Consider the following 18199-nt stretch of genomic DNA (forward strand, 5'->3'; position numbering starts at 1 on the left):
GCCCAATGTCTGGCTCCAAGTGCTCGTACTCCACACCACCATGCCACTGTCTCCCGCCCCCAAAGGGAGATGCACCGCACAGCAGGCGGGAAGAGGCGAGCCCTCCTGGGAGTGAGGGGTCCAGACTGGGCTTGCCTGGCAGATTCCTTCCAGCTGGCCCTGCGTTCCCGTCCTGAGAGGAGGTTAAGGGAGGCTCCGAGGAGGAAAGGTCAGGCTGGGAGAGAAGCAGGAGCTCGACAAAACAGCCCACGCCCTGCTCTCCGCCGCCAGGCGCTGCGTGCTGGGTGCGAGGGCGAGGACAAGGAGCCGGGCGCCACCCGGCCCTCCAAGGGCTGAACGTCTGCAGCAGAGACGGCCTGGAAGCTGCGTGGGAAATGCCGTGGGCAGGGGGACAGTGAGGAGGGTGAGCTGGCTGATCCCAGCCCTCTCGCCCCATGCCTCCTCCCTCCGCCGCCCTGCCACCTCCCTCCTCTGAGCGACTGCCACTCTTCCCGCCCAAACCAATCATTTAGTACTTAGCCTACAACTCTCAGCTACCTCTGTCACGCGTCTGTGTCCCTCTCCCCGACTGGAGCAGCATCATCACTACCAAGGCAGGGGTTTAATGTCCCTCTGGTCATGTGACATTTAGTACATTTTAGCGAAGAAGAAAGTTACTTGGGAAGTGATCATCTCCGTTACTACAGTTGTATGTTTATGACAAAAGCGGGACAGTGGGTCCAAGCGGTGGCCCGGGCCCTGTGACGTCATCGGGCTCGTGACGTCACCATCGCTGTTACCGCGGCTCAACGCACCCTGCAGGCAGGATGACGCCAGCGTCGGAACCCGAACGGACAAGTGCGCGCTGGGGGCACGAGCAAGGCTGGCGGCTGGGAGGCGCCCCAAGGGCGAAGGAGAAGGACAGACCCGGAGGCGCACGACGCGCGGGCGAGCTCAGTGCCCCCTACCGGGGGCCCACCCCGTGACGGGCTGGCCACGCCCCCTCAGTGGCGCCGCGAACCAATCCGGGCAGGCCGCGGCGGGGAGCAGCCTATCAGCGGCCGGGACTCTCCGGCCGCTTCCGCGTTGGCGACCGTGCGGGGCCGCGGCCGCAGGGCAGGGGCAGAGGCGCGGGACCCTACGCTCGCCCGCGGCGCGTCCGGCTGCGCTCGGCCGGCCTGCGGGGGCTCGGCCAGCCGCCTCGCAGGCGACCCGATGACCTCGGTGGGGCTGGCGGGGGCGCTGGCGGCAGTGCTGGGGGGCCGGGGGCTGGTCGTGCAGGGCTGTGACTCCGGGCCGGCCGGGGAGGCGCTGGCGCCGGTGCGGCTGCGGAAGAACGTCAGCTACGTGGTGCTGGCAGTGTTCCTCAACGAGCAGGTGAGCGTCCATCCGCCGGCCCCCGGGGCTCGGGAGCAGGCAGCCAGCCCCGGAGGACACCGAAGCCCTAACGGCCACAGCCACCGCTGCCGTGTGCGTGGCGCTTCCCAGTTTTGCAAAGCACTCCCCCTTACTCTTGCATCTGTGCCCTTGAGTGTCCCGGTGTACAGAAGAGGAAACTGAGGCCCGGGAGCCTGTTTGTCTCATCCCACTAGGCCTCATTCCTTGCGAAGAGGGCCGTCCTATTCCTCTTCCTTTCCCGAGTCTAGCAGAGTGCCCGGCGCGGAGTGGGCGCTCGTGAATATCCGTCCAGGGCCCCATGGGTAGCAGTGGCACAACCCACAACCCGGGCTTACACTAAGGCCTTTGGTGCTGATCCATGTGCCAGTGGGTGTAGTAAGAGCTAGAAAGGGCCAGGGCCCTAGGGCAGGGTTGGATAGGGTGGGGTCATATTTCAAAGCCCAGACTCCAGTGTGAGCACTCACCACAAGCAGTATGAAAACCGTGTTGGAGGCGAGAGATACACCGTCACACGTGCAGACACGACTCTGTGCAGGACACCGGGTAACCCTCACTCTGGGGGCCTACTCTCCAGCCCCAGGAATCTCCCCCGCTTTGTGAGGAGGAATTGCAGAGAGGAGATGGCTGCAGCCCAGCCACAGGAGGGCAGTTCTCTGGGGAGGGTGTCGGCCAGGAAGGGAGTCGTGGTCGACCAAGCCCCAGGGCGAACCAAGGCTGCTGGTCTGTGTGGGAGCTCAGCCAGCTGCCGTCCCTCGCCCTGGGCCGGCTGAGGTGGGCGGTGAAGACCCCCTGTCTCCCCTCAGGATGAGGTGCTACTGATCCAGGAGGCCAAGAGAGAGTGCCGGGGGTCGTGGTACCTGCCCGCAGGGAGGATGGAGCCCGGGGAGACCATCGTGGAGGCGCTGCAGCGGGAGGTGAAGGAGGAGGCCGGGCTGCACTGCGAGCCCGTGACGCTGCTGTCCGTGGAGGAGCGGGGCCCCTCTTGGATCCGCTTCGTGTTCCTCGCTCGCCCCACAGGTACGGCCCACCCGGTGGCAGGGTGAGCGTGGGCCAGTGTGGACCTTTCCTCCCTGCTCGTCCTCCAGTGAGCCGAGCCCCTCATCAGCCAGCCTTCCTCTGGCTGGTACTGCCTGGCACCCCCGGATTCCGGCTGGAGGGCCTGGGGCCTCCCCGCTGGGTCAGGGGTCTCTGTTTACTCTTCCAGACCCCCACTTCTTTCAACGCCGACCCTCCCCCCACCCATCCCCTGAATCTCCCCTAGGTGGAATTCTCAAAACTTCCGAGGAGGCAGATGAGGAGTCCATGCAGGCTGCCTGGTACCCTCGGACCTCCCTGCCCACGCCGCTGCGGGCCCAGGACATCCTGCACTTGATCGAGCTAGCTGCCCAGTATCGCCAGCAGGCCAGGCACCCCCTCATTCTGCCCCAAGAGCTTCCCTGCAGTGTGGTCTGCCAGCGGCTCGTGGCCACCTTTACCAGTGTGCAGACGGTGTGGGTGTTGGTGGGCACAGTGGGCATGCCTCACTTGCCCGTCACCGCCTGTGGTCTCACCCCCATGGAGCAGAGGGGCGGCATCAAGATGGCTGTCCTGCGCCTGTTGCAGGAGTGTCTGACCCTGCACCACTTGGCGGTGGAGACCAAGGGCTTGCTTGGACTGCAGCACCTGGGCAGAGACCATACAGATGGCATTTGTCTGAATGTGCTGGTGACCGTGGCTTTTCGGAACCCAGGTATCCAGGATGAGCCCCCAAAGGTTCGGGGCGAGAACTTCTCTTGGTGGAAGGTGGTGGAGGAAGACCTCCAAAGCCAGCTCCTACAGCGGCTTCAGGAATCCTCTGTCGTCCCGGTGAACAGATAGGAAGGCGGCAGCAGGGGCCGGGAGCTGGGCAGCCGTGCTTCCCTCTGAGGGAGGCAGGAGGCTGCTGATCGGGGACCTGGTTGCCTTGGGAATGGGGGTTCTGAGGAGACCCCTACCTTGCACCACAAGGGACTGTGCCTTTAACTGAGTGAGTCCAAAGCACAGGCCTGACTGCCTTGGGGACACACTGAGGCTTCATCCTAAGGGGATGAGGATGGGGAGTTCTCTGAACCCCAGATGTCATCTGCTCATCTTTCTGTGCCTACCTTGGTAAAAAGGCCCGTGTCCTTGTCTTGCTGGCCACTTAGAACCTGGGGGGCACCTTGCTGAGTAAATCGGTGTTGCTCACCTTGCCTTTCCTGCTTAAATGTCTCTGTGGGGAGGAAGCCAGGGGACACTGCTGTCCCAGAGAGCTGCTGCTCCCATTCAGCCACCAACAGCCACCCAGGCCTGTCCCAGACAGTGCGTGGACACTGGCAGGGCCAGCCTGCTGGGGTGTCTCCACCTCGCCTGTTGGGTGGGATGTGACTGTGAGGGGACCACATCCTTAGTGAGACACAGCTCTGAACGCTCCAAGGTGGGGCAGTGGGGACCCCTGGGGAGCTTCAGGTGGGACAAGAAGGGACGCTGGCCCAGTCCTGTCTCCCGGGGCCTCCCTGGCTCTGACCACCCCTGCACCTCTGCCTTTTACAGCCTCAAGCTAAGCCCGACCAAACCTTTTCTTCATTTCCCCTTGGCCCAGCTGAGTCATAGCAGGATGTTTTTGTATTAATAATAAAAGGATTTCACTACAATTTAAGGGAAAAACCAAAGGAAATGAAGGAAGAAAATAGACTGTGTGTTCATCACTGCGACCACGGTACAGATTTCTGATTCTGCGCAGGGAAACACTTGGGTGGCTTGCCTGCTACAGGGACTACACTCCAGGCCTGCAGGGCCCCTTCCCAGCCCCCTCCCTGCCTCTTGGCTGCCACCTTGTCTTGCTGGCCCCTGGACGGTGGCAGGAACCCTCGTCCCCTCTGAGGACAAACATCTTGCAAATGATGGAACCAAACCCTTTTATTCGGTTCACTTCTGTCTGCGGGACCTTCTGGTCCATATCCGCTCAGATGGGCAATGATACTCGCTCCCACTAGAAGTTTCCAACCCTGGTGCACATTAGGATGACCTGGGAGCTTTAGTATTAGCTCTGCACCCACCCTGAGTGACACAGATTTAAATGGCGGAGTTGGGCACTGGTATTTTAAAAAGCAACCCAGTGACCCCAACATGCATGAGCTGAGAGCCACAGGCTGGCCCGTTCTCCAGTTTCACAGCTTGGCCTGCCCCGGAGCCCTCCGGGTGACCTCCTCGGAGTATGCCGCCACCCCTCCACACACATCCAAGGACAAAGTCTGTTCAACATCAGGCCCACTGTTCACAAGTCAAGTCGTACAACATGCAACATAAACACGTAAAAAGAGACGTGCACACAGACGCTGCCACATGGGCCGTCCCCTCCTGGCGTGTCCAAGGCTAGCGGGCGCCCGGCTGTAGGTGAGCCGAGCAGAAACCGCGTTGCTCCGCCAAGAGTCTGGTTCCTGGCAGGCGCTGAGGAACGTCAGACTTGCACTGCCAGAGCCTGTCTGTTTACCACCACCCCCCTCCAGTGCTGGAAAAAGAACTTAATTTGTCTTCCTCGGGGAGGAAGATGGGCCCAAATTAGCAGTGGAGCCCTGGGCAGCAGGACACAAAGCATGGAGAACAGAGCCACCGTGTCCACACAATCACACCATTTATTGCTGTGCCGTCTGGGGAAGACACCGTGCAAACACCAAAGTGCGCTGAGGAAAGAGGAGGGTCTGCGACTTCCAGACCCTCGAATGTTTTACGAATGTGAGTGCCCAGACGCAATTCACCCACGGAGCTCTGCTCCCCTGTCCAGACCGACAGCCACGTGCGCGCACGCACATGCGCACGGTGTTCTTGCGAGCAGCAGCGATGTCCGCCCCCGCTGGGAGGAATGCGGGAGAGGCAGAGGTCACCGAGTTTCCTCCTCTTTCATGTCACCTCTTGGCAACCTGCGCCCGGCTTCTAGAAGCCGCATGGGCAGGAAAAGGAAGCGAAAGGGGCTCTGGCCTGCTCCTCCTTGCCCAGGAGCGAAGCCAGCAACTGCAGTCCCGCTGTGAGGTAATGGCTGGCGCTACCCGTGTGCTCCTGCAGGTCGAGACAGATTCAGGCCGGGTGGGGTGGCAGCCCCTGCCACGGAGGGCACGCAGGGAGAACAACACCAGAACTGGCTGCCTGTGCCTCGGCCCCTCCCCGCCAGGCCTCAGGGCCTGGAGTCGGGGGCAGCCTGCCCTGGTCTGGACCCCAAGCTCCCTCGCTCCCCTGGAAGGGCAGCCTCGAGAACGCTGGGCGCTGGGCAGGAGGCAGAGGGCAAGGCCCGGCCTCCCCTGGTCTCTGACCTCTCTGCCCAGGCGTTGTGGACCTGCCGAGATGGGTTCAGAAGGCGCCAGAGAGAAACCAGCTGGAGCTGTAGCCTGGCACCCTGCTCCCCAGGCCCCCTCCCACCCTGGCTGCAGCTGCAGCAAGGTTCTCATTAGCAGCTGCCCCCGCCTGGGCGCGGAGCATGCTTTGGCCACTTGCCATGAGGCGGCTGGGAATTTGCAACAGTCTCCAGGAGGCAGAGCAGGAAGAGGGGCTTCCCCGATTGTCCCCTTCACTGCGCCATCTCCACGGGCCAAGTCAAGAAGGCAGGGAAAAAACGTCAAGTCTCAGCAGCTTCCATGGTTCCTAATGTGACAGACAGGGCTCCTGGCCCCATCTCTCTGGCCGGGGTTCCGACCCGCCTTGGAGCCGTCAGCTCACTCCCCCTCTTGCCCTGGAATCGAGTCACAGGTCTTGGCCCTGGCCATAAAGGGCCAGTACAGAGGGGCACAGGCACACAGCACGTGAGGGTCTGGGCGCTCACCTGGCCACCACCCAGCTCCTCCGAGAAGGCCTCGAGGACACCATGCTGCCTGGGGAGCCATCTCTTTGGCTCCCGGGCACCTGGTACCTTGGAGGCCCACTCCCTGAAACCACACCAAACCCGGGCCGGCGCGGTCGACAATTCCAGGTCTCCGTGAGCGAGCCTGGGAGCCGGAGCCCCGGGGAGGAGGGTGCGGCGGCAGTGCCAGGCGGGAGGCAGCTCTGGGCCAGAGGTGTGGACAGGAGTCTACCGCCGTCCTGCTCCTGGCTCAGACTTGCCCTTCCGGGGGTGGGGACAGGTTCAGGTGAGGACCACGTGGGGGAAACTTGACGAAAGCGATGGCGGCCAGCTCCTTGCAGAATTCTTCCAGCACCACCACGCCCTGAAGGAGGGTCTGGTGGTCCAGCCTGGGGGGCACAGCACAGGGGCCACAGCTGGGAGGTGGTGGGAGTGTGCCCAGAGTGACAGCCCAGTGTCCGCAAGGCTGGACCCAGTGGCTGGACACCTCCCCAGCCAGAGGCACTTTCTGCCTGCCCACCCCAGGGCTTCTCCTGGCACCCACTCCCCTCGGAACTTACTGCTCCCCGGGGACCTGGCCCATCAGCTGCTTGCGCACCAGGAGCAGTTTGCCTGGGAACTGGGGGACCCTCTGAATCCTCTGCATCAAGTCCCCGATCACCTAGAATGGGAACCACGGAGGACTGAGAAGGGGCCAGAGACGCTCCATCAGGGTACCCTGGCCCTGCCACGCCGTGGCGGGTGGGGATCTGCGGTTTCCCTGGCATGGGCAAGGATGCCCACTCCTCCAGCCCCCAACCACCCTGCCCTGTGCCCCTTCCTTCCTGCGCCCCCACCGTCCCCACGGGGCCCAGTCCCTGGGGCCCAGGCGCCCTCACCCTGACGAGCACAGAAAACAGGCTCCTGCAGCCGGGGGCCAGGCTGACGTAGGGATCCAGGAGGTACTCGTGGATGTGGGGGTGGGGGAAGAGGGCGAGCCGGGACAGGACTGAGGTCACCTGCAGGTTCAGGCTGTACGGCTGTAGGGAACACGGTGGACAAAGCCGAGGGCTAGCAGGGGTGGGAGCATTTTCGTACTCCCCCAGCAAGGCGCCTAGCCGGTGTGAACGTGTGCGGGGGTGGGAGACTCACGTGACGTGTGTGTGTCATGGATTCCATGGGGCTGAGGGCCAGAACGTGTTAGGGCGTGTGGAGCAGAGGCGAGACGGGGCTTCCCGCCTGGGGAAGGGGGGTGGGGGCCATCGTGGGGCTGGAGAACCGAGGAGGGGTCAACCCCGTGGCCAGCCCTGCTCTCCCGAAGGACTCCAAAGGCACCAGCCTGGAGTCCTCCTGGGGGCCCTGCTGGCTACCTGATCCAAAATCCGGGACATGCGGTCAAACAGCACTCGGAGAAAGTGGCCCTCGAAGAAAGGCCGTTCAGGCTCGTGGGGGTCCAGGGGTGTGGGACCCAGAGGCCAGCCCCAGGAGGCCACGCGGGAGCTGCACTCCTGGAACTGAGACAGGAGGGGAGGGGGAAGCAGGCCGAGCGGTCAGGAGGAGACAGCAGATGGGGGGGACCCTGTGCAGGAGGGATGGGCTCAGGGGTCCTCGGACAGGAAATCAAACATGGTGTTTATCAACACAAGAAATGGGAGCTGGCAGCGGCGACACTCACCAGGCCATAGGCATCGTGGACGTATGTGTCGTAGCCTGTCTCCTCCAGGAAAGCTGAGGTCTTGGCTTCCTCGGGGACCAGGCAGAGGAAGCTGAGAGACAGGAGGCCGGGTGTGGAGTTGCGCCCCCTGGGCTCCCCTGCTTGCTGGACCTGTCTCCCACCCCGGCCGGACCCCATCAGGGCTGTGGCCCAAGACAGAACAAACTCAAGCGGCTGCGACTGCCTAGCCTGCTGCCCACCTGTTCACGATCTCCGTCACTGCAGTTTTGCCGTCTGCGCTGGGGGCAGGCGCTGGGCGAGGCTTCGCGGAGGGCTGCAGGCCGGACCCGAGGAAGCCGTCGGTGAAGTAGGGGTCTTCCTCCAGATCCCTGTGGCCAGGGCAGACCAGCGCAGCGCCAGTGAATGAATGAAAGCCCACGAGGAGTGTGGGTGTGCTCGGGGCTGGACTGGGTCCGATGTGGCCCGGGTTTCACTTACAGGGTGTCCTCGTAGCTCTCGGGCTCAGGTGAGCCCCGGGCCACGTACGGGCGGCCCTCGAGGTGGCGCAGGATCAGGCTGCGGAGGATCCACTCGTGGGGCTTCTGGAGCAGCTCCTCGAACAGCCGCAGCGTGGCGATGCTGATCTGCGGCCAGACGCAGGTCAGCAGGATGGCCCGGTCCCACCCAGCCCCCAGGGGACCCTGGGCCTGCTGCCCCGGGCAAGACAAGGCCTCCCTCGGCCGGGGGTGAAGGTGGCAGCCTCGGGAGAGTGGGTGGGTGTTGGCCTAGGAACCGGGAAGCTGGGGTGGTCCCCGCCGCATGACTGGCTTCCTGTGCCTCAGTTTCCATGTCTGAAAAATGGGACAATCAGCCTCACTCCCCTCACAGAGTGGTTGTGAGCCTCACACAAGCCAAGTGAATATAAATGCAGTTTGCAAAGTACCAAGTGCCACACAAAGGATGCGATCACAGAAAATAAACGTGTGACAAAAACAGCCTGGCTACCGATCCCTGTGTCACTGTTTTGGGGGTTCAGCGCCTCAGCGGTGGAATCACCTGGGAGAGCTAATGAGAATGGGAGGAAGCGTTCTGGAAATCCCTTTGGTGAAGGTGGGGGGTGAGCAGAGAGGGAGGCCCCTCCCGCCGCACCTCGTCCGAGAGGTGGTCGCAGTGCCCGATGAGGTGGGCACACAGGATGCGGGGGTTGTCCTCGGGGCCTTCAGGCTGTGGGTCCGTGCCCAGGAGGAAAGCCACGGCCTCTCTCAGCAGCGCGGGGGAGCGGAGCTGGCGCAGCATGGCCGTGAGGAGGGCGGTGGAGGTGAGGATGCTCTGCTCAGACCTGCGGGACGGGGAGAGGGCACCTGAGTCTGGCCCGGCGCTCAGAGCCAAGTGGGGACAGCAGAGAAGAAGCGGGCAGTAGGTGATGGCGGGTGGCAGAGCCCTCTCCTGGTTTCCTTACATCTTTGGCTAGTGTGTCTCCGGTCACTTCCCTGTCCCTACTGAGGTCCTGCAGGGTGGGAGGCCTTTGCTTAGCCTGAGTGGCTCAGAGCCTTGTGCATGGCAGGGGGTGGGCCCGGCAAACGTTACCAGTGGAGTCCACAGATGTGACTCTGGACAAGGAGGTCCCCGGCCTCAGGGACAGGAAGGGGCTTGGAGGGGTAGGCAGTTTGATCCAGACCACGGCCACACCTAAGGGAAGGGGACACACGCTTACACCTGCAGGATCTGGGGCTGCAGGGTCTCCACAAACAGCTTCTCAGCCACAGCCTTCGCCAGGGCGTCCGCCACCACCTAGGTGCCAGAAAGCATGTCAGCGACGCATTTTATACTCATCACGGTCTTCCGCTGAGAAATAACCGTGTCCTTGCACAGGGCCTGACCCAACAGAGGGGCCCAGCTAACCCGGGGTGCTGCTTGGCTCCCCACATTTCCCAGCTTCCCCGAGACAAGACAGCGTGGGAGCAGCGCGAGAGCCCCGTCCACACCCGCTCCGCTCACCGTGTGTGCCTCTGTGATAAGGTGGTCGCAGTAATCAAACCAGCCCAGGAAGGCAGCCAAGGCCTCCTTGCCAGGGAAGGAGCCCTCATCAGACGGGGCGCTGGGTAACCTGCAGGGAGAGGGAGGGAGGGGCTTCGAGGTCTTCCTCAAGGATGTCCTGGAAGTGGGGCCCTCCCGTCCTCTCCCATGGAACTTCCGTGGCTGGGGGTCAGTTCTCTTGGGGGCTTTGTGGGTCAGAGACAGCAAGAGGGATGCTTGCCTGGAGGGCAAGAGGCCCTTGGGGATCAGCTGCAACCTCAGGAAGAGGGCGGCCAGCAGGGGTCCCAAGCCCACCTGGAACACCAGGGGAGCTGGCCACCAGGAGACAGGCAGGGCTTCCTGCCACCGAGGATGCTGCCCACCTCCCTGGCTAAGGACCCACCTCCAGCTGATGCCCTCCAGGGCGGCAATGTCTGCAGGGTCGAGGAAGGCAGGCAGGGACCGGTACAGCTGGCACAGGTGCTCGGCGATCGCAGGACAACAGGGGCTGCTCTGCACCAGGTAGGTGGCAGCCGCCTGGGAGGCCACGCTTACCAGGAGCAGCAGGTTCTCCTGGGCCTTCAGCGCCACCCGACTCTTCTAGGGAACAGGGTCTGACTTCAGGAACATGCATCGGAGCCCTCAGTAGCCTCCCAGTGACCGCCCCACCCTTCCCGGGCGCCCAGCCTCTCCCCTCTGCAGCCGGCACCTTGCTCTTGCACAGCCCAAGCAGGGAGGTGATCAGGTTGCTTTCCCCGGTCCCACAGTCTGGCTCCTCGGTCTCAGCAGGCAGGTGGCTGTTTGAGGCCTGGGCCCCAGAGAGCTCCCCGTCCAGTTGGGGACTCCTGGCAGGAGCACTGCTGTGGGAGTGGTCTTTGTCCCTGTGGCTGGCTGTGTCCCTCGGCAGGGCGGTGGAGTCTCTGGGTGCCTTCTTCCTACCTACGGTCTTTTTACCCTGGGGGGACGGTGGGATGAGGCCAGGTCACGGTGGACACCATTCCCCAGGGCCCCGTCAGGAATGCGAGGTGGGTGGGCCGGCTGGGCTGTCTAAGCGCCTCCTGCTCGCCCCTGGGGTCCCGCCCCTCCCCATTCCCGAGGGGCGCGCTCACTTCCAGGATGTAGGCGAGCAGCTCCGGGTCCTGCTGGATCTTGGAGCAGAGGACAGTGGTGAACTGCACCTCCTCCTTTTCTGTTAGGGACCCAGGAATCGTCCCACCAAGGCGGAGAAGTTTCTGGAAGGGGAGCAGGATACAAATGGAGGGGAATGGGGCGGCAGGGAGTGGGGGGGTGGGCTCATGCCCGGGCACTGCCGGCTCCCGGGCCTCACCTGCACGGGCCGGTGGACGCTGAGGTAGTGCAGCAGCGGGTGCTGCACCTGGGCCAGCACTCTGCTGAAGAACTGGAACACCTGCTGCCGCATGCCGGGCGGGTACTGCGGTCGGGGAGCAGAGGCCTCGTCAGCGGGCCGGGCCCTGGCCACCGCCCGGGACACTCCACCTGGCTCAGGTCCCCTCCACTAGCGCTGGGGGCACCTCCCCCACAAGGCCTCCTCCCCTCGCCACGGTGCTGGATACTGGCCTTCCTGGTGCTCCCAAACCCCTTCCTGCCTCATTTTCCCCCATTTCCGGGTCAGCACGGAACATACTACCCAATGATCCTGCCCCTCCCCGCCAGGATTCTTGGGGCCACATCCCCCACGTCTAGAATACAGTGTGGCACGTGGCAGTGAATTCCCCTGGGAGGCGGTGGGCTGCTCTAAGGCAGACAGCCACATCCCCTGTCCCCCGTCTGGCCCCCTCCCTTGGTGTCAGCACTGGGAGGTGCACAGGTAGATGAGCCCGGGATCCAGGGTCCCTGCCGGAAGGTTCCGGGGGCCGCCTCGGCCTGCCCACCTCGGCCTTGCCCAGCGTGCACAGGGTCTCCAGGATCTTGTGCTGCAGCAGGTACTCCAGGCAGGGCCCCGCCTCGCCCGCCGCCGCCTGCTGCCTCTCCTCGTACACCAGGATGTCCAGCATCTGCTTCAGACGCCAGGGAATATCCGTTTTCTTGGCCGGGGTGTTCTCATCTGGGCGGGAGTCAGGAGGCGAGTGTGAGCAGGCCAAGCGGGGACATCCCGGCTTGAACGCTGCACCCTCCTGCCAACGCCCAGAGAGGAGAAGGCCGGTTTGGGAGACGGGTGGAGGGGCTGAGGGCAGCCAGGGAACAGCAGTCTACGGTGGGTGCCTCCGTATTTAAAAACACAAATGTCCTCTGGGATGCGGCCCAGGACGCAGCCCTCTGAGAATGAGTGCAGAGGGCAGCAGCGTCTGTCCCGCAGCCCGGGGGTCTGGCGAGTCACTCAGGAGCCGGATCCAGCAGCTGCCTGAGAGGGAACCCCTGGAGCCGGCATAGGTCCTCTTAACACACAGAAAAACAGGCACTACTCTGTTTTTTCACAAAGCAGAAAAAGAATCGGTGCACCACCCCCAGTTCTGACCCAAACCTGCTCGCCCGTGCCCAGGCCCTGATAGGGCTCGTGGGGCTGTTGTAGTCAGTCTCGGGGTACAGTGTGTTCCTTAATCAAACTTCTGGTGCTTTGGGACTGGCCTTGGAGCACCCCTAGCTTTTCTCTAAGGCATAGGTGCTCGGGCAAGGTGGCCTACCTCCCCCACTTCCGACACCTCTGGTCAGGGGATCATTCTGGAAAGTAAAGGATTAGATCCAGGCGAAGCCCCATGTGGATCTGAATCAGTTCTGGATCTCGTCCTACTCTCCTGGTAGACTGAGACTCTCTGGCGAGAAATCTTTAATCTAAATGGGTGGTTCTCAACTGGGGGGGGGGCGGCAATTTTGCCCCCCAGGGAACATTAGGCAACGTCTGGAAATATTTACGGTTGTCATAATTGAGGGAGGCGCTACTGCCACCTAGTGGGTAGAGGCCAGAACTGCTGCTAACAGAGCACACCGCACAGGACAGTCTCCCACGACAAAGATCCAGTCCGAACGTCAACCACGCCAAGACCCAGAAACCTGCTCTAACAGAACTCTCAGAGGGTCCCTCAGAGTGTCCAAAGGTCACTTTTTAATTTCTTGGACTGGCTCAAGCTGGAGATACAGCCTTTAGCAAAGGGTAGGCTGGGAGCAAACCCCAGTCTGGACTCCAGGAAGTGGGAAGCCAGGGATGCAGGATGCGGTTACCTGGCAACCCGCCTGTATCCACAAATGCTGGCACACTGCCTACAAAGCAGCCAATCAGATTCTGCCCCTGCAGCGAGCATCCTGATGGGCCCAGAAGACCCGAGGCTTTGGCTCTCTGGGGTGTCAGCTTGGGGAAAAGGACCCAGGCATGTTGCACACCCTGGTTTTAGTTCTCTTCCTACCCCAGATCTCTACGAGGGAAATGCCTCTAAGTTGGTTCAAGGAAAAGGGGAATTTGTTAAATTTTCCTTTTAATCAGTAAACCCTAGGCACAAACATTTGGGGAGTGAAGGCATGGAGGCTGGAAGCTGGGACAAGCAGAGCCACCTCTGCCCTGCTGAGTCAGGCCAGTGAGACCCCCAACCTCCTGTGCCCACTCCTCCCTTACACAGCCCCGCCCTCAAAAGGTCAGGGTGGGGCCAGAAACTCAGCAATTAGGAACAAAGGTGGCCAGACCTCTAGGTCTTCCTCCCACCTGACTCCCTGTCTCCATGAGCTCAGCCCCAACCTTGAACTCCTGGACACTGAGTGTCACCTTCCCAGGACATCACACCCTTCCTCCCCACCCCCTCCAGGGTCCCTGGGCTGGGGAGGACCCGGCCCCACCTGTGCTTTCGATGTAGTACTGTGTGATGCCTTTCCAGTGCTCCACGAAGGCCTGCAGCAGGTCAATGCTGGGCTCCCGCTGCAGAGAGAGCAGAGACACAACCTCAGGGGGGCTACAGTGACCATGGAGCCCGCTGCCACCGGTCCTCGTGGGAACAGACATTCCACGTGTCTGCCAAGTGTCAGGTCAGTGCTACGCCCTGGGGGAGTCACTGTGCTCCCTGGTTTTCAAAGGGAAGAGTAACACATGTTCCCCAGGACACATTGGCACTGTCTCCATATGTCACCAAGGATCTCCTGGCACCTCTCCCTAGACACCCCTCCCTCCTGGAAATGCTGTTTTCCCGCCACATGTCATTGTTATGATCCTGTCCCGGAGGAGCTAAGAATATTAGTGGGGGAAACAGACACAGAAATAGATCATTTCAATACGACGTGGTTATGCCACAATCGAGGCACATACAGGAACACAGGAGAGCACCCCCAAAAGACCAACACAATGAAACGATACAGATCGAAGGCAGGGCAGAGACCCAGCTCTCTGGTCCCTCTCAACCTCGGAGTCTACGAAAACCTGAGCTCAAGGCCAGGATGGGTAACGTCCGCACGACGCGGAGAAAGTGCTTTACTTGTAATGTGCTTTCACCTGGTGTCCGAGGCCCCGGGCTGCGCAGCCTTTACTCCTACTTGGCCAGCGCTGCTCCTGCCACCTCCTCTGCTGGCTCCTTCTGTCGGCCTGGACAACGCTGATTCTGATCTGAGCCGGCCCCTAACCTCCCCACTTTTTCTAAGTGCTCCGTCAGCCTCCGCACTGGCTGGAACTGGCCTTGATCTGAGAACAATCACTTGCCCTGAAAACTTCTCTGGGAAAAAAAAAAAGCCATGCCTTCTCTTTCCTTGCAGAGTAAATATTTGCAGGAGAAAAATGCCTAATCAAATCGTCTCAACTCACAGGTGCTCATTTCTATTTCTAGCTCCTTGCTTGGGACTCCTCTGCGCAGGGGGCCCTGTAGTGCCCTAACTTGTCTAGATCCTGAGGCCCCAGTGAAGTCCGGCGAGGGGCCAGCAGCTCCAGCAAGCCCTCTCCAGGGGTCTTGCCTGCCACATCCCCCACTGACCCCGCACTTTACTGGGCCACAGAGCTCAGCATCTACTCATCAGGTCACTCCCGTGGCACCTACTACGTGCAAGACGCTACGCGGGATGCTATGGAAATGGGCCGTGGGGGAGAGGATATATAACTGCACCACATCACTAAATGAACTCCAAGGGGGTAGTGTGAGGCTGCAGGAGAGTAGAAAGCGACCTCTCAGAAAAGAGCAGTCACCTTTAACAGGCTGGAACAGGGAAGACTTTACTGAAGTCACGTCTGAACTAAAACTTGAAGAACTGGGTCAGATTTCAAGAAGAGAAGGAAGACATTCCACACCAGAAGGAACTCTGCAAGGTGTGTCTGGGGAAAGGATGGGTTGACAAGTTTGTGGGGCCTCCAGTGACAAGCCAAGTCTCCACAGTTTTTTGCAGGCAGCAGGGAGCAGGTCAGTGACACCTGCTGGGCAGTGCTTTAGGGAAATTCATCTGGCAGTCAGAGGGTAGCAGAGGAGACAGAGACAGGAAGAATGCTTAGAAGGTCATGGTGGCAGGGGAGGAGTGGCTGTAGGCAATCTTGCCTTCTTTCAAACTTAGTTATAAGGGCCACAACCCTTCCCAAAGTGGCACTGCCCACAGTCATTCCAAATATTCCATTCACATGGATTAACCACCTCTTATTACATTCCAGGTGATACTGCTATTGTTGGGCTAAGCAGTAGCCTCTTCTGCTAGACTGTGAGCTCCCTGAGGGCGGGCGGTGGGGGGTCGGGTCTGTGTTTTATATCTCTGCCTGCACATAGTGAAGACTCATTAAGATTTTCCAACTATCTCAGCAAACTCCTGAAGACATTTGTCTTGGAAAACCCTCTGACCCTTGGCCAGCACTGCACTTATCTTGCAATTTCTGCCATGGGGTCTTACCTAGCCTCGAAATTGGTTTATGGTCTCCAAAAACCTTGAGCTGCGACTTTAACCAAAACGAATACTCCAGTAAGAACAGGAGACACAGGAGAAAGGCTAGTTGGCCGCCACAGGCTGTTAGAGAGCTGATTTCATAAGGGACTCACCTTTACCTCACTCTATGCCCAGCTACTATAACTGCAAATCAGAGAAATTGCACCAAACGATTTCTCTTTAAAGATAGTATGATTTCTTAAAAAAGGTGCCAGGATTCTCAGTCTGTTTGGACAGAAGAGGGCAGGAAAGCACACTCTTCCTCCCTAACGAGGAGCCAGTGGACTTGCTGGGGTCACGGTGTACTTGGTGACCCAGCCTGGGGAAAGACCCGAGATCCCATCTCCCTGCTCACACAGGGCCAGCCACACTTCCGGGACATGGTCTGTGTGCTGTATGCTGAGGGGCCCACGATCACCTGCCTAAAAACATCTCCCTCTACTGCCAACGTCTCCTCCTGCCTGGACTTCCTGCATTGGACGCATCAGAAATTCACTCTTCAGGATTGAGGAACTATCTGGCCTGCCTGTCCCTAAATGCAGCATTCCCCAGAGGTATGAATTAGTTTATCAGATCACTGTCTGGGGACAGAGAGGAGGGAAAGGAGAGATCATTTTGGAACCTCCCCCTGCCTGGATGCCCCAAGGCCCTGGGCCAGGGGTGACAGCAGGGCTGGGGGAAGGTGAAGAGGCAGAGGGGCAGTTTTTACGTTCTTTACAAGGTTGCTTAAGGCTGAGTCTGTTCTCTGTCACAATGAACTCTGATTTGGGGGTGGGGTGGGGTGAAAGCCCAGGTTGTTTCTCCTGAGAAAATCTGATAACACTCAACTCATAAATTAGGAGGTGGGTTTATACTATACACAAAAGAATTAACTTTTCAGACAGCTTCTCTTCTGCGATGCTTTAAATAGAGGACATATCCCCCACCCTACCTAAACTGCACTTTTACCTCCTTGAATAAAATGGGCTGCCTGGGACCGCAGCCCTCAGCCCCAACGGAGAACAGCAAAAACACAAACTCTGATGGAATATGACAAATCAACATACTCTTCCCGACACAGCCGCCCAGGCCTCACCACGGGCTGGCCTCTCCCTGCCTCCAGGTCAGTTTGGCTCTGACAGAGAGATACCAGCGGGACACTCATTTGCACCCAGCGGGAGGCTATCTCCCCCGCCTAGACGCCCACCCGCCCGTGCCCCGGGCCTTCCCCCTTCCCGGGACGTGGCCCGTCCGGCCAGGACGCGAGAGGGAGGGCGCCCCGCACCGAGCAAGGCTCGGGGCTGTTTGGGAGCTCAGAACCAGGGGAAGGGGCAGCTGTTTTTTAAGCCCAGGTGACGAGGAAGGGAGGAGCAAAGGGAAGGAGGGAGCTACCAGAGGCTGGGGGAGGGGACGGGGAGGAAACTATTGGGTGACAAGGGAGCGCTTTGGCAGAGAAGAGTTCAGGAACCCGGAGCGACTCCGGGGCGCAGGAACCACAAACCGGAAGCAACCTGGACAGCGGGCTCGGGGAAGGGGTGCGGTCTGGGGGGAATCTAGGGGCACAGCGGGAGGAAGCGGGGTGCGCTGCGCGGGAGGGGCGCGGCCGGGCGCGGGAGGCCCGGGAAGGGGCGCAGCGGCCCGGGGTCCCCCGCCCGAGGGCGCCCGCCCGCCCGTGGCTGCCCGGCTCCGCGCCCGCCCCTCCGGCCTAACCCGCGCAGCGCCCGCCCGGCCTGCATGGCGTGCCCCGCCTCACCGCCCCCACGGCCTCCTGCAGCAGCGCCCCGAGCCGGCTCAGCATGATGGCGGCGCGGCCCGGCCCGGCTCCCGGGCGGCGGCGGCGGCGGCGCTCTCGGTGGCGGAGGAGGCCCGGCGGCCCGCGGCGCGGCAGGGAGGCGGGGCCCGGCTGTCCGCCCCGCCCCCCGGTCGTCCGCCCCGCCCCCTGGCCGCTGGGCCACGCTGGGCTCTGCCAGGTCCCGGAAGGGGCAGGGGAAAATGTCCCCGACGGAGAAGAGCGCAGCGGGGAGCGGGTCCAGTCCCGCCGGGACACCCTGCGGAGCCTGGAGGCCGCGAGCGCAAGGCCCTGAGAGTGGGCTGGGAGGAATTCGACGAGGCATTAGAATTCCCCCTGAATGGAAGGTTCGTGGGCTCTGTAGGTCTCAGAGCCCCACCCTGTCCAACGCGGTAGTCCCTGGCCCGCATGGCTCTGAGCACTTGAAATGTGCTGGTCCCCACCGACCTGTGCAGTGCCAAGTGCACCTCGGATTTGGAAGACAGTGTAAGAGAAGGAAGGGTGTTAAGTAGCTCACTAACGATGTTTTATATTAATTACATGCTGAAATCTTTTTCGGTGTATTGGGTTAAAGTATGTTGTTAAAATTAATTTCAGTGGTTGCTTTTTACCTTTTGTAAGTGGCTACCCGAAACCGTTAAACTGCACATGCGGCTCCATTGTGTTTCATTGCACCGTGCTCCTCTAGAGGAAGCCACAACTAGCCCACTTTGACACTTCCAGCCACATCAAAGAAAGAAACAGAAGG

General features: G+C 61.1%; 2 protein-coding genes across 7 annotated transcripts; one reads left to right on the forward strand and one right to left on the reverse strand.

The window, feature by feature from the left end:
* The first annotated feature begins 1136 nt into the window (after positions 1-1136).
* Positions 1137-4033, forward strand: NUDT18 (nudix hydrolase 18). Its single transcript, XM_069485165.1, has 3 exons — positions 1137-1356; positions 2181-2394; positions 2639-4033. Exons 1-3 carry the CDS (start codon positions 1195-1197, stop codon positions 3232-3234), a joined length of 972 nt encoding a protein of 323 aa, XP_069341266.1. The 5' UTR covers positions 1137-1194; the 3' UTR covers positions 3235-4033.
* Positions 4034-4617: 584 nt separating this feature from the next.
* On the reverse strand, positions 4618-17556 carry FHIP2B (FHF complex subunit HOOK interacting protein 2B). Of its 6 annotated transcripts, none has more exons than XR_011235232.1 (18): positions 17416-17556; positions 13638-13716; positions 11747-11919; positions 11182-11286; positions 10964-11086; positions 10564-10809; positions 10258-10451; positions 9837-9945; positions 9553-9629; positions 8988-9177; positions 8337-8482; positions 8099-8227; positions 7860-7950; positions 7555-7698; positions 7084-7224; positions 6766-6866; positions 6188-6594; positions 4992-5430 (listed from the first exon to the last, which is right to left on the reverse strand). XR_011235232.1 is itself a non-coding variant. In XM_069484870.1 (17 exons), exons 1-17 carry the CDS (start codon positions 17458-17460, stop codon positions 6456-6458), a joined length of 2232 nt encoding a protein of 743 aa, XP_069340971.1. In that variant the 5' UTR covers positions 17461-17556; the 3' UTR covers positions 4618-6455. The 6 variants fall into 6 exon arrangements, 3 of the variants coding, with proteins under 3 accessions (XP_069340971.1, XP_069340970.1, XP_069340972.1); XR_011235231.1 differs by having other exon boundaries at positions 4992-5307; positions 10258-10454; XR_011235230.1 differs by having other exon boundaries at positions 10258-10454.
* Positions 17557-18199: the final 643 nt, after the last annotated feature.

This window comes from Eulemur rufifrons, chromosome 12, assembly GCF_041146395.1.
Source record: "Eulemur rufifrons isolate Redbay chromosome 12, OSU_ERuf_1, whole genome shotgun sequence".
Taxonomy (NCBI): Eukaryota; Metazoa; Chordata; class Mammalia; order Primates; family Lemuridae; genus Eulemur; species Eulemur rufifrons.